Source organism: Protomyctophum parallelum (assembly GCF_964188405.1).
Source record: "Protomyctophum parallelum genome assembly, chromosome: 9".
Lineage (NCBI taxonomy): Eukaryota > Metazoa > Chordata > Actinopteri > Myctophiformes > Myctophidae > Protomyctophum > Protomyctophum parallelum.
In genome coordinates, this window is record NC_139706.1 from 28862501 (window position 1) to 28878398 (window position 15898).

A 15898-nucleotide genomic window follows, 5' to 3' on the forward strand; every position below is an offset into this window, starting at 1 on the left:
ACTACGCTTGAATAAAATTGCCATTTGACCTTTTTCTTAAACACAGTTCATGTGGTGCTTATGAATGGGAAACGAAAATGTCTTTATGGTGTCTTTACGTCATAACTATGATGTCATCAAATTCAGTAATCAAATGGAGGAGGATCTCCAGACCTGCCTGATGGTCCACGAATTTCCCTGAACACCTGATGCACCTGATGCTGAATTGTAGAGAGATTTAACAGCTTTGATGCTGCAAGTCAGCTGCATGTGACTGGATTCTCGAAATGTAATGTTTAAGAGCACTTTAAACAAAACATTACCAGGCAAAAGTGTTACATTACATCTAGTATGATGTAATTTCAATTTCTGAAAGCCAGGCATTGGAAGGGCTAGCTCCCCTCAAAAAGAAAAGTACGTGTTAGTAGCTTCAGTATGCTTGAGGTTTTTGAGCGGCGGCACACCGTCTCCTAGGCACAGCAATGTGTCTCTGTCTGTCTGTCTGTCTGGCCGTCAGTATGTCCACCTGAGTAGGACCTTTGACACCTGTCTGGACATATTTACCCTGCAGATGCTTAAGTCAACAACTGTGGTTTATGAATGGGAAAATGTCTTTATGGGCGTAGCTATGACTTCATATCTTTGTCGTCATAACTTCAGTACTTAAAAGGAGGTGACCATAACCTTGTGTCTCTATTGATTTATATGCGATTGTAATTGCCTGAACAGAGATAAGAGATGATGATCTACTAATCTGGAAGACGAATGAGAGCCAAGGCCCCAAAGCTGTATGACGGGAAGCCTGAGCTTGGGTCCCTGATTGAAATATTCCGTGGAACCTATCAACACTGGGCTTTGTACATTGGTGATGGCTATGTTGTCCACTTGTCACCCCCCTCTGAGGTTCCGGGAGCAGGGGCCAACAGTGTGATGTCTGTTTTCTGTGACAAGGCTGTGGTAAAAAAAGCAAAGCTCTGCGACGTGGTGGGGACCAACAAGTGGCGAATAAACAATTGCCTGGATGATAAGTATAAGCCACAAGCAGTGTATATCATAGTCAGAGATGCCTGTGCACTAGTGGGTAAGGAGTATAACTACTGTGTCTTCAGCTGGAATTGTGAGCACTTTGTTACTGAGCTGCGCTATGGCAAGGCTGAATCTTGGCAGGTGCTGTCTGTCATGTTATCAGGTGTCGCCACTATGGGCCTAGGACTAGGCCTTGTGGCTCTGGCAGCTGCCCTCTTTGCTGGATTTGAGACCAAAGAAAAGACAAATGCAAAAAACAATATGCAACCTAATTTGAGTGAACTCAAATAACCTGATTAATTTATAGAATGGAATGTGTGCAGATCTTTTTTTTTTTACTTTTTTTACTTTTCTTCTTTTCTTTTTTCTTTTTTTTGCTAAACCCTGAAACAATTGAACACAAAACTCTTCAAAGTTTAATTGCTCCCCAAGATTTATTTTTTATTTTTTTTGTATTGGTTTATACCCGGTAGCCTACCCTATAGGCTATAGCCTATATATTCACCCCTATGACTCTTTAATAAAGTGATATAGTTGCACTCTGAGTCACTGAGTGTATTTGTAAACTAATTTGCAAATTGTTAAATTAAACAGTGAGACTTACCTTGTAGCTCAAAAAGGAAATTCCTGTGTTCCACTTGGAACACAGTAAACTGCCAAACCTCAAAGACTGGAATTAAATCAGAAACATCACACCCATGTGACGTGAGGAGCGCTCTTATCATCATACATCCTCTCATCCCAGCCAATCACAATTTGCGTCCTCACCTTCGTCTTCAATGTTTGTGTTTACACAATGCTAGTGCTTGCACAAACACAAAAAACTGGCCATTCATTGTCAAGGGCATTCAATGTTTGTGTTACACTCAAAGCTGGCCTTTCATTGTCAAGGGCATTCAATGTTTGTGTTTACACAAACACTCAAAGCTGGCCATTCATTGTAAATGGCATTCAATGTTTGTGTTAGGACAATGTTTGTGTTTACACAAACCCTCAAAGCTGACCATTAAAGACAATGTTTGTCTTTAGTGTTTACCCAAACCCGCAAAGCTGGACATAAGAGGGGCTAGCGACTAGCACCCCTCAAAAATGTAATCATCTTTAGCCTACAGGACCCCGATGGAAACAAACAAGCCATATAGTGCTTTCTTGGGTTCAATCCTTTTAACATTGTATTGGTATGAAAGTACTTTTTGTTCTTTTTTGCAAGCCATTAAAGTATTCAATCAGTCAGTCAATCAATCAATGAATCAGTCAAACCCCATAGTATCAAAAACCATTAACAAGCAGTCATATATAGTTGTAGGTCCGCTCTGTATATGATCACTCTGAATTGTAATGGGGTTTAGTTTAGTCGCCCTTAGGCCTTACCCCTAGCTGTGACCCATTTTACCCCCATTTATATCATCACAACTGTCAGTCTGTGATGACATGGAATCTGCAAGCAAGAGCAAATGAAAACACAATCCACCATCCAAGAAATGACACTTGACTCCAAACGGATTATTATCAGACACTTTGTCTCGTTTTATTTCATGTTGCCCATTCTGTCTGATCCCGGTGAGTGGGGAGTGACCTGCCCTGCACGTCACTTGTCAACACAGACAACACATGTTACTGCCATCTAGTGCTGGTAACAGGGCACCACCTGAGGCTCTACCGCTGCATGGTCTCTCCACTATGGGGCAGAGCCGGCAGCGGCCTTACTTTTCTTAATAGATCTAAACAAAAGTGCTGTAAACATCTTTATGGTGGAACACCAGGAGCCTCAGCCGTGCATCTGACAGAGCTGGCCAAAGCTTGGAATGATGGGGTAGAAGGAGGGAAGAGTTGAAAGAGGTGAAGAGAGAGAAAGAGGAAAGGAGGTTGCAGTGTGTGGGTCTCATTGCTGGATTCTGCGCAGTGACTGCACCTGGAAGGTCTGAGCATGGGAGCCCCACTCCCTGTAGTGTTTGTACTCTCCTCCATGACGATCACTTTCCAGTATGTACTGGTAACCACGGTAACCTGGGTACTGGTAGCACACCCAGCTGGATGAGGAGAAGAATGGAGGGACACAAGTGAAAATGATTGTCACTTTGATTGTTAAAGTATGAAGGACTCAAGTCAACATGCATGTTTTGGGAGCAGATTAACATAATAGGCCTTTGCTCAATGTGAGAAAACACAGAGCAGGATAAAGATATGTCACAGAGTTGTTGTGTTTACTCTTGTGGCCAATTGGTGCCTCCTTCAGACCATTCAGACACATTGTTGACAGTGGTCTTATTTTAGGAGATTAGCCTACCCTCATTCAGGCAAACGGAGGCGAGGCCCTCCATATCATCTAAACAAATTCAGACATATAATTGGTTTTGTCAGAGAATAACATTTCTAATTGACTACAGGATTATCCTCTTGATGGCTCATCTACTTGTATTTATTTTATTAAAGCAGGCAACTAATTTATTTATTTTGGGGTCCTTGACATGAAAAGGTTTGACAGCCACTGATCTAAAGAAAGTAAAGCATGACACAAATCACTGTATTGACAGAAGGTACTAGTGCTGAGACTCACGCTCCACTCTGGGTCTGCATGGAGCCAATCTCATTGTTGGCCCAACCCATAGCCTGCAGAGAGGGGTAATCGTCATTCATCTCCCACTGTTTTCCGATGAAGTTCTCCTTCTCAAACACAGTGATCTTGGACTCCTTATGGTTCTGTTTGGACAGGGACAGACAGTTGAAGAAACATGAACAATGTTATTACACTGTTGATGTGAATTAAATCCACAATAGAGAAATTATATGTTACTATAGTTATTTACAATGGGACCTGGCTAGGTTAAATGTCTTGAAACAAAGACACTTTGCACATTGCAAACTAAGCATTCTTGTCGCAAGCCTTCTTGAGGTGTTCCTAAAATTGACACGTATTATTCTACAACAGACATGAAACATGAAAACTAAGTTTTTGGTTAATGACTTCCTAACCCGCAGTCTCGTTCTGATCACACTTACATATAATTCTATATACTGTATCTATATACACATGACTTGCAGGGGCTTGAATTCTGTTCAGGTAGCACAGTCAGGAGTGATAAAGTCTCTAATTGTTCTGCTGTTTTATTTGTAGGTTTGTGGTGCTTTGAGTAAAGCCCTTTATCCATTTTTCCCCCACGGTCACTTAATGCGTCCCACAGCTTAATATCAGAATATCAGAAACAATTTGTACTTAGTTCATAAAGTTAACATAACTAACTAAATGCATTTGAAATGAAATAGAAATGTTACTTTTCAGAATTCCAATTGAAAAATAGCAAAGAATTATTCAGGATTTCAATTCAAATAATAGCTAAAATAGCTGCTCTACAAGCTCAAAACGTGTCACACTGCAATGTGTTTTGAGCTTGTAGAACGGCTATTTTTGCTACGACAGTAATATGCAATGTGGCCATCTGAAGTGAGTGTGGAAATATAGTGGCCCTCTCCATCGTCAAAGTGTCCCACCCCTGTGGTAGAGTAATAATATAACGAACACAACAGCGATAGTTGGTCTACCTGCTCTTCTATTGAGACATTTTATATCCTGTGGTTGGGTAGGAACACTACTGGCTGACGGGAGGTAACCGTTGCATGGAGGTCAAACTGGCTTTCCATTATAGCTCAGGAGTGGACATTTTGGCACTTGCGAGGGTGTCTAGGGTTACAGATTGCAGCTTTAACATTGATGATTTTACAGGTGTAGGGTATAGGACAGAGACTTACAGCAGAGCAGATTGGGCGGAAGGACATCAACCTCTCAATGTGATAGGCATTGCTGCCGCTCCATGACTCCCAGCGAGGGTACTCTCCTCTCTCCAACACAAACTGCTGTCCACAGAAGCTGGAGTGCTCGAACCCTGCCCAGCTATATGCACAAAAACACATATACATGCACAACACATACAGAGCATGAGCTGGATGGTGGAACAATAAGGGATCTCTAAATAGTGGAGATCAGTTATTTTTGTTGTTTTAAATGAAGAAAAAAATCTATGAAATGAAAGGATTCTACAATGGCATGTCAAAAATAAGGATGCCAGGTTGAAATTGTTTAACCTTTGTTAGCCAACGTAGGTTTACGCACAGTCACATTTACCACAATGGTGAGGGAGGGGTGAGTGTTTCCCCCACACAGATTTGACATGTCGAAATCAAATATATAATTATTTAAACATTATATTTACAAATGAAATCAGGCTCTGGAGGATAAAACCATCTGTGACCTAAATTGTTGAGCCATTCTGTACAGCTTTTTCTATGCACTGTACTGAAAAGGAGAGTTATTTGTTATTTCGCCCTGTATGACCCATAGAGCTCTAAAGCCTGGTTTAGCCATATGCTTTTTGAGATAAAGTGTTGTCCTGACCTTTTTTCAGGTGAAAATAGTGACGTGTTGCCGAAGCATAAATCAGGCTTTAGTCACAACTTACGCTCCACATTCCACCTTCAGGGAGCGGATGTTGTCCACGCCACACTCCATGATGTTCTGGCAGGATGCAGTGAACTCCATACGTTTCCCCTGGAAGTTCTCCTGGTCATAGACAGTGATCTAAACAATACACAAGATGTGGAGCAGACACATGCAACATACACACACACACACACACACACACACACACACACACACACACACACACACACACACACACACACACACACACACACACACAGAGACATGTGAGCACACACGCATCATTGACTGAATATGGGGAGACACTGAGGAAATGCAGAATGCAGCATGACCTAATCAAATTTACCTTCCATGGTCCCATTGGGATGGGATTAGTCTGAGCCATTATACTGGATATCTGACCTGCAATGAGAAGATAAGAGAATGAGTCATGCTGAACCAGTTGACAGGCAGCCTATTGAACAACACTCTGCTCCATCCATACAAGTACCACTCTATTGCAACTAGATACTTTAACGTTAATGTCATAATTAAAGAGTCTGGGCAAAGTCCAAACAGATAATATGTTGTGTTGTGGTGTGATTGTGGGAACTAAAACAGCTGAGGTAAGATATCCTTTTGTAATTTTCTTTCATAATGCAAATATACAGCAAACAAACTAAGATGAAATGAAGTTGTATACAACGCAGGTTCTGGAGTGGAGACCACACACTGCTTATCACAGCCACTCCCCGTTCTCAATCGCTTCCCGCCTTCACTCATTAGCCACTCCCCGTTCTCAATCGCCTCCCGCCTTCACTCATTAGCCACTCCCCGTTCTCAATCGCCTCCCGCCTTCACTCATTAGCCACTCCCCGTTCTCAATCGCCTCCCGCCTTCACTCATTAGCCACTCCCCGTTCTCAATCGCCTCCCGCCTTCACTCATTAGCCACTCCCCGTTCTCAATCGCCTCCCGCCTTCACTCATTAGCCACTCACTGTCAATCGCCTGTATATCCACTATCCACTACACCTGCCTCCACTCACCACAGCCAATAAGCTGGGAATACTTGTTCCCAGCTTGTTTGTGCTTGTCCCAGCTTGTTTGTTCTGCTTCACGACAGACCAAACATCAGTTGTGAATACTATTCTTGTAGATCGACTATTTCTGCTATTTATTGCTTCAAGTTCGCCTTCCTCCTCCACCCCAACGTCCTCCTTCATCCTCGATGCTCTTCTTTCCGTCTCTATTTCTCTAGGTCTAGGAATCCAGGGGGACAGTGACGGAGCAGAGACGACCGACTGCTCCCCGAGTAGAGCAACGATTTCCATCAGCTCCCGAGACTACGCCCCTACCCTGAGTCTGCACCCTACTTTGGGTTCCTCATCCAATTCCACATTCATCTCATTACGTTTCAAGAAACTGTTAAACTTAAGTATATAGGTGTGGTCTCTTACTAGTGAACTAAGCATTCACTGACAGTATGTCATCATGGCAAACAACAAAACACATCCGTCTATCTAAATAGTTGCCTGATAACATTTCTAAATGTCAGATCTAAATGTCGACTATGCTTTTGGAGAAAGGATACAGGATCCATTTGGGTAGTGTACATACTGTATGCCATGTGATGTGTGTGCATGTGCATGTGCATGTGCGTGTGTGCGTGCGTCCGTGCGTGTCAAAGTATGCACACTTGTACAGTATATGGTGTGCGAGTCTGTATAAGTGTGAATGTCTATGCTTGTGGATGCGCAACCTCATTATATGCATTTCTGGGGCTCTGAAGAAGAAAGAACGAAGACATTGCCTCAAGAAATGTTAACTAACAATGCTCGGAGCACGGCAATAGGCTAAATGCATTGATATGAAGGGCTTACCTGACCTGCCCCGAAGAATAGTTGTGCAGTGCTCACAGGGGCTCCACAAAAAATGATATCCCAACCGCAGAGAAAATGGGCCTATTTATACATGTTGGTGCTGAAAGATGACTGGGCCTGTGGACCCAGGCAGGAGTCAGCACATTGCTGGGCCTTCCATTGTTCAGTACTGAGCCACCAGGTTTAGGCTGCTTTGGTGGATCTGGACAGAGGGCACGGTGCCCAGTACCGAATCTCCCAACGGCCCCTGTGCAGAGAGCAACCACCCGGGCCAAGGCCTGGCCCAACCCACCAGGAAACGGCTTGGATCATTATGGCACAGTTCGGGACATCCTCGCCAATCCTTCATGTCAGCAAGGAAAAAGCATAATACAGATCATTAAACACATTAAACTTGAGGAATGATATGCAGTACTGTATCTCACATTATGAGAAATAGAAGGTTGCAGACATTACAAACGTACAACCTCCAGAGAAACTGCTGTAATGTTTTTGTATTTGCACTATATCAATAAAAATATGGATGAAAGAATATGATCATGGTTTGGTACTTACTGGATTTTGTGTCTGCCTCATAGCGTGCTAGCTGTCACCAACCTGAACGTGTCCCCTACTTCAACTGACCTCTCTTCTCTGTTCCTTTCACCTTTTCACTACAACGTATGTACACACACATGCTCACTCCTGCACACACAGACAGACACACAAATGCCCCCTCATGCATGCCATTGTACACACAAAGACACCACCAATGACATGGTACTCACACGTATACACTCTAAAATCATTGTTCATTTCACTCTGGGAGTGTGCTAATGGAACAAAATGGACATGTATGGGTCCATTTAGTTCCATTTGAATCTAAGAGTTTAAAAAATGGATAAATTAACACTGAGGATTTTACTGTGGACATGTTCAAAAGGTGACATACATTTTAGCTTAAACTGCCCACTATAGGTATAAATTATGATAAACATTTTGATAATGAAATGGGTTCCACAACATAAAACTAATAGATAGATAGATAGATAGATAGATAGATAGATAGATAGATAGATAGATAGATAGATAGATAGATAGATAGATAGATAGATAGATAGATAGATAGATAGATAGATATATAGATAGATAGATCTGATTACACAACAGTATGACACACATCAACACCATCATTTAATCTCTACACACAAGGTTCAATGAATACATTTCAAACGTATTATATATAAGTTTTGATGAATACACACTAAAAACATATGTACTGTACACTACAGATAATGTAAATTGCTTTGTGATGCCATGTGGCCACAAGGGTGAGTGTGACTGTGAACTATGTTTTGATTTGTTACTTATTTATTTTGTTTGTTTGTTTGTTTGTTTGTTTGTTTGTTTGTTTGTTTGTTTGTTTATTGAGGTTTTCAATATATAATATACAGTATATACACATATGTCTACTTTCAACCACCTTTAACTCCAAATCCAAAAAAGAATGACAGATGAGCTAGTAAACAGGATATGTGCGCCTGCAATTATTTGTGTGTTCACATGTGTGATTGTGTGTAGATGTGCAGCTGTGTCCATGTACTTGTGCATGAGAAGTGTATGTACATACACACGTTTGTGAGGGACATAGCAGACATAGTTGGTCCTGCACAACAACAGGACAAAACGGCTGCCACTTGCCTATCTACACAAAAGAGAGGTAGCTCCACTGAGGTCAGCACATTGTGCACACACAGGGCTCAAAGGCTTGGGCCTGGCTACAGCAAAGATCTATAGAAAGAGAGAATAGGAGGGTCATAAAGGGGAGAAAGGAGAGGATACAAGGGGAAAATGGATGCGGAAAAGCAGAATATGATATTACCCTTAAAAATCCTTTCTGAAGAGGTCAATGGGTACGTTACAAGAGGAAAGCAGCAGAATGTGTGTGCGTGGATGCGTGCGTGAGTATGTGCGGGTGTCTGTTCGTTGTGTGTGTGTATGTGTGTGTGTGTGTGTGTGTGTGTGAGAGAGAGAGGAAGAGAGAGAGATATAGGGAGAGAGAGAGATACAGGGAGAGGGAGAGAGAGAGAGAGTCCTTTCTGCTGATGACAGTGACTGTCCCCAGTACATCACAGAGGCGCTGGACAACAAAACAGGCAGCCGACTCAGCACGCCACAGATAAGCAGTGTGACCCTTGACCCCGCCTCCCGCTTCCAAAAGTTCATCCAATGAGAAGCAGGGACTCTCACCCCTATAGACATGGTTCGGATGGGAATGTATATATATATCCCCCCTCTCCAGGCCTGATTCCATCATTTTCCACGCGTCGGTTTGTCTCAACCTGCACCTCTCTGTAAGTCTCTTCTCTCTAGAGTTTCTTAGTGAGAATCCTACTTTGAGGGACAATATCTCCAATGACATGTACAATATAGAGATAGCTCCAGGGACTGGCTGGGCTCTCACCATGAAATGGTTAGATGGGCAAAATACTTCAGCAGGGTGTCATCTCATCTTAAATCCAAGAACAGAGTAGAATATGCTCTGTGGTTCATGTTATGGAGAAATATTTGAGCAGCAAACAAGGCTGTGCATGTCTACCTTTTTATTTATTCTCAGCATAGCAATATAGAGAATGTGGCAGGTTTGGACAGATTGATGCTTTGTGTCAAACATATCAATTATGTATGCTGCACTGAAAAGAACAATTATTCGAGGACAAATAGTCCTAGAATAATCATTACAAAACTAAGGTGACTACAAAACGATTATCAGAGACTACAACCATTCCAGTTCATCATTTAGTTATTATTATTTTAGATAATACATGGTACACCTATTACTGTTCAAATATGGAATGTTTAGTCATATTATCATATTACAGAAGGTAGAAAGATCAGGTTATTATAATACTTCTATCTGGACATTGCAAAGTGTGACTTAAATAGATTTTAGACCTGGAATGAGACTGTCTGACAAGGGGAGCCTTGCTCTGCTAGCAGATGTGGCACCCACACAAGAATGTTTTGATTGAAATGTTCTTCAAGACTCATACTGTGCTGCTGGAGTAATTGTTTTGTGATATATCTTAACCACTTTCACCATGGCATCCATATTCACATGGCATTGCATAATGGCAAACATTTTCTGAAATTGTCATTGAAAATACTCACATGTTGTGATGTGACACGCTATTCTCTTCTCACTACTAACATTTTTTAATTATTTTGATTATGAAATGGTTAACATTACTTTACTAGTAAAATATTTAATTATTACTACCCCAAAATGCTAAAAATAAATCACTAAAAAGCTGACGATCTCTATGCATGTATGTCTCTTCTATCCAGATTTGATCATGTCTCACTCTGGTGCTCAAGGCAGCATTGGCAGCCACTCTGCCGGTATGGGGATGCGCTCTCACAAGGTGGGTCCATGCGAACACCCCCGCCCAGATGATTTAGTCATGAAACAAATTCATATTGGAAAACACAGCATACACAAATAGCATTAACATACCCTGCCGTGTCTTCACTTTCCAGATGTACCTCTACGAATATGAGAACTTCCAGGGCCGCAGGATGGAGGTGACAGGCGAGTGCCGTAACCTGTGCGAGAAGGGCTTTGACAGGATTGGCTCCATCAGAGTGGACTGCGGACCGTAAGTCACCCGAAAATGTCAACAACAAAAGAAAGGATCAAATTACACCCAAGTTAATGTTAATCTAGACGCTTTTAAACATTATGAGTTGGACTTTCAATTCAACTTTATATGTGGTGGTGATAATAATAATAATACTTAAAATCCTTATTTTATTTCCACTCATCCAGCTTCGTGGGTTATGAGCAGCAGAACCTGACCGGTGAGATGTTCATGCTGGAGAAGGGAGAGTACCCCCGCTGGGACACCTGGTCCAACAGCTACAGGTGTGACCGTATCATGTCCGTCAGACCCGTCCGCATGGTAAGTTCAACTGCACTGACCTAAACCTAAGCTACACCAACCCACTAAACATCTTGTCATTATCTATTGGGTTAACAAAGGATTCAAAACTGTCTGGTAAGCAGTAACTACAGTAGCCTCTAAATATCTTACCTATAGGACCCCCAGGACCACAAGATCTGCCTGTTTGAGTGCAATAACTTTGAAGGTCGCAAGATGGAGGTGTGTGATGAGGACATTCCCAGCCTGTGGTCGTATGGTTTCCAGGACCGTGTTTCTAGTATCCAGGTCACCGGTGGAACGTGAGTCTTACCCATATTTATGGTCACTGAGATGATCTCATCTGTTTTCAAAACATAGCTGTAACATATTGAACAATCAGTTGGAATGAATAGTTTTGATATAACGGTAACAGTATAGAAAAAGGCAGGAGTTCTGTAACTACCTGTATTAAAATCTGTCTCCCGCAGGAGAATCCCCCTAGTTGAGGGAGATATTAGGCTTTAGGGCCCATAAGATCTCTGTATCTGTCTGTCTGCCTGTGTCTGAAGAGTGCAAACTGACTGTGAAAAGTGGACTGGTAAAGTAATCAAATGGCAGGTGTGGCGTTGCCATGGCAATCAATTAGCTGAGGTAGAGGGTTCTACAGGTGAGGGGACCTTAGGCTCATTAGGTCCACTGGCAGAGCCTGACCCAGAGCAGTTCTCGACAACTGTGTGTCCGACCGACTCAAGAATGCTGCATCAGTCTGAATGAGGTGAAGCAGAATAGCTGCAGAGGGAAGAACAGTTGTCGATTGTCATGTTATGGGTTGACATCTCTTGTTCTCTTCCCTCTCCATGTGCCTCCTACACAGCTGGGTGGGATACCAGTACCCTGGATACCGCGGCTACCAGTACGTGTTTGAGATGGGCCCTTACAAGCACTGGAACGAGTGGGGAGCTCACCACCCCCAGATCCAGTCCATGCGCAGGGTGAGGGACATGCAGACACATCGCAGGGGCTGCTTTGAGTGGACTGCATAGAGGTTCCAGCAACGTGCGGACTAACAGGAGAGAGTAGCAAGGCTCAGACTCGCCGCCATGGTGCTAACCATCCCTGGGAAGTTCCTCACCAGCCAGCCACCACCTTAGCTGATGGCTGCTGAAAATTGTTATTGCTCTTACTGGTAGATTTGGGTGTTGGGTTCCAACTTGAATGATGATTCTACAGGGTTAAGAAACCCTGTTTGTGGCAGACTGCCAGAGAACCTGAGTAACTGATAAAACGATAGCAGTACTCTCTGCCTAAAGACCTCATAGAATTATAGCATGATTTATTATTTATTGAAAGGGGATAGTAGGGGATTGGTAGATGAAATAAAACTTAGTTTGTGTTCATTAGTTTGTTTCAATTCCATATCTGCAATATATAGATTTTATACATCTACTCACTTATGTGTTTCTTAGCTATATTGAAATTTGATGCCAATACACCTGTTCAGCTATCTCCCTTCGACTCCTGTGATCCACAAAAGATTTAGTGACTATATTCACTATATTTTACTGCCTACTGGCAGTCAGGAGGGAATGAACCAGAATTCCAATCTGTCTTCAGAAAGAAAAAGGAAAAACAACAAAAACTACCATGGACAGCTCTCAGCCCTGCTCATGCTCTGTAGTAAGATTTTCATACAGAAGGGGGCAGTGTCTCCCATGTCCTCTTATGGCCGTCACAGCAACAGCACCTCAGACAATTCCAAAGAGATGATGTCCTCACAATCACAGAGTTCCCAAGACTCCACTCAGGTTAGGTGACTGGGACATTTATCTTATCAGAAATGGAATTGACGAGACCGTGATTAAGAGAAGAAGAAGCTGGCTGTGCCGCGTAGTGTTTTGCAGACATGCCGAACTTTTGGCTCCTCCACTCCACCTCATGGGGATGTCCAAAAAAGATGTATTATTTTACACTTTCTCAGGGATGCTGGCATCTGGAAAGCAATTTTCCAATGGAAACAGATTAAATAAAAACCTCAAACCATTTCTAGTTTGTTTTCTTCTTTGTATCTTGCATATGCTAGTGTGGGGCATAGGCTAAAGCTAGTCTATTCTGTGTGGGGCATAGGCTAGTGTGGGGCATAGGCTAAAGCTAGTCTATTCTGTGTGGGGCATAGGCTAGCCCCGGCCCCCGATACGTTCCCTCCCTAGACTCCCTACGCTCATTAATTCTGGATAGCTCGGAGCTACAGAATGAGCGTAGTCACTAGCCAGGGAAGGGGATGAGGGAACGTATCTGGGAATTCGGGCGTAGCCTATTAGACAGGGCAAAAGCTATAACAAACTGGGTGTGCCAAACTTTTCTCAGTTGTTTCTGGTTAATATGATTTTTTACGTAGAATCTAATTCTGCTTGGGACATTTTTGTATTGTGCATAGTTAATTAGATCATTTGCATATTAGACACATTAGCTGAAATAAAGATGGCAATAGGTTGACATAGTAATATCTTTAGGGCACAAAATATTCACATTTTATCAAATATAAAATATTTATGTGAAATTAAGTTTTAAGGTGAGAATGAGATTAGAAGATCAATTATGCAAACGAGGTCATTTTTTAAATGTATTGAACGAATTATTCTTTAGATGAACAACACATCAAAGCAGATATTTGCCTAAATATGGGTTTGTGGCTCTGTGCAATACTTCGTGCAATATTAACTTGCATGTGCATCATTTTATAAACTAATTTTCACATTTGTTTAATTGAAAACCTAAACTGATTGGAGAAAAAACAAAACATGGTAGGCCTACCCATTTTTTGTGAGCCAATATTCACTGTGTGCTAGCTTAGATGCTTGACCTCTGTGTATTTAAGGTAAACAAATTTTGCAGTGTAAGATTCTAGCATGTTTATTGTGGTTAATCAGTATCTATTATGCATATGTAACAACATGAGAAAAAAGTACACTCCAGTACACTCAACAACAAAGTCCTTCTAGGTGCAAGGCTCGAAGATATAAATTGAGATGAAGAAAATGCCAGTACTCATTGTATGTCATTTTGCATGATTCTTTTTTTTACCTCTGACAGGAGTGAACAAGCGTACGCGTATATAGTAGTTGTAGTATATAGTATATATGACTCATATATAGCCTACTCTAAGGTTTTGGCCTGTATGGCCTTCCTCAGTGTTATCATGCTGAGGAAGCCGAAACACGTACGTTTGTTCACTCCCGTCAGAGGTAAATAAAAATCATGCAAAAGGACGTACAATGAGTGCTGACCTTTTCTTCATCTCAATGTAACAACATGCACATTCAGACTTAAAGCAATCACATTTATACAGTAAAGGTTACAGTCAGGCATAACATGAGAGGGGGACACTGTAAAAATGAGTCTTCAAGAGAGTTTTAAAAGTGCCCAGTGACTGAGGTACCTGTTTAACTATTGAGGAGCCCTTTACAACAAAGGCTCTATCCCCTTCTGTTATGAGCCTTGTCGTGGTGGTGGTAACCTTGAGAAGCAGCTTGTCTGCCGCTCTAAGTTTGCGGGTAGGCACGTAAGGGGGCACGAGGTCGGAAATATAGGCAGGTGCAAGGCCATTCCGTGCTTTAAAAACAAATAATACTAGTATATTTTAAATGTTCTAAAAGCCACAGGTATAGCCAATGGAGTGACCGAGTGAGGCCAGAACCGGGGTAATATGGTCATAATTATTTTCTGGTTCTCGTAAGAACCCTATATCTGCAGTATTTGGAGACGAAGCTGGAGACCATTTATTGCGATTTGAGGAAGGCCTGAAAATATAGGGAATTGCAGTAATTTCAGTAATTGCATGTTGTTACATACTGTATGTATACTATACTGATTAACCACAATAAACATGCAAGAATCTTACACCGAAAAATGTGTTTACCTTAAATACACAGGTCAAGCATCTAAGCTAGCACACAGTGAATTAGCTCACAAAAATGCTATACCTTGGTATACCAAAATGGTATACCAAGTTTAGCTTTTCAATTAAACAACTATTAAAATGTGTTTATAAAAATGATGCACATGCAAGTTAATATTGCACAAAGTATACTTAGGCCTATATTGCACAGAACCATATTTAGGCAAATATCTGCTTTGATGTGTTGAAGAATGTGATGTTGAAGATGTGTTCAAAATGTAGCCTACGATATAGGCTACATTTCAGTATAGGCCTATTAGTCCGATCAGTGCACTCTGATCCATCATCCATAGCTCCAAATTAACGGCAGCAAAGGGCATTAGGGCTATGGACCAGAGCTAGTGCACACTGCACCCCTATGAGTCGTCGCTTCATTGCTATTTAGCTTGCAGAAATATTGGCTTGCCTATATGCTAAACGTGGATGATATAATCATGATATCTGTAGTTGGGTCAGGGTGCGCAACGCAAGGGAATGCTCCATGCATGCAGTGACGGCCAGGCAGCGCAGGCTCAACTGATACACACTGACTCAAAAAATAAAGGGTTTAAATTAAATACTGAGTAGAGAGAGAGAGAGAGAGACGCTGAGCCTGGGTGACTCAGGGTGAGGGGAGGGAGAGGGACCGTGCTTTTTTCTTTACCAGACCGTGAGGGGGAGGAGGCACAGAGAATGAGCTATTCTTGTAACAACACAACGACTGTCTGACACTGTGTGTAGGCTAATATAGCCAGGACGGAA

At 42.0% G+C, this 15898-nt stretch overlaps 3 protein-coding genes across 3 annotated transcripts; 2 read left to right on the forward strand and 1 right to left on the reverse strand.

Annotated features, from left to right (window-relative positions):
- Nucleotides 1-744: 744 nt before the first annotated feature.
- LOC310864512 (phospholipase A and acyltransferase 3-like) lies at nt 745-1296 on the forward strand (the record flags this gene model as incomplete). Its single annotated transcript, XM_083773200.1, has 1 exon — nt 745-1296. One exon carries the CDS (start codon nt 745-747, stop codon nt 1294-1296), a length of 552 nt encoding a protein of 183 aa, XP_083629326.1.
- A 1591-nt stretch (nt 1297-2887) lies between these two features.
- On the reverse strand, nt 2888-5834 carry cryba1a (crystallin, beta A1a; the record flags this gene model as incomplete). The annotated part of the gene is made up of 5 exons (XM_083772974.1): nt 5787-5834; nt 5460-5578; nt 4753-4894; nt 3563-3705; nt 2888-3035 (listed from the first exon to the last, which is right to left on the reverse strand). The coding sequence occupies exons 1-5, from the start codon at nt 5823-5825 to the stop codon at nt 2888-2890; spliced, it is 591 nt and encodes a 196-aa protein (XP_083629100.1). The 5' UTR covers nt 5826-5834.
- A 4801-nt stretch (nt 5835-10635) lies between these two features.
- On the forward strand, nt 10636-12245 carry crybb1l3 (crystallin, beta B1, like 3; the record flags this gene model as incomplete). The annotated part of the gene is made up of 5 exons (XM_083772957.1): nt 10636-10704; nt 10820-10938; nt 11109-11241; nt 11380-11522; nt 12077-12245. The coding sequence occupies 5 exons, from the start codon at nt 10636-10638 to the stop codon at nt 12243-12245; spliced, it is 633 nt and encodes a 210-aa protein (XP_083629083.1).
- Between the last annotated feature and the right edge of the window lie 3653 nt (nt 12246-15898).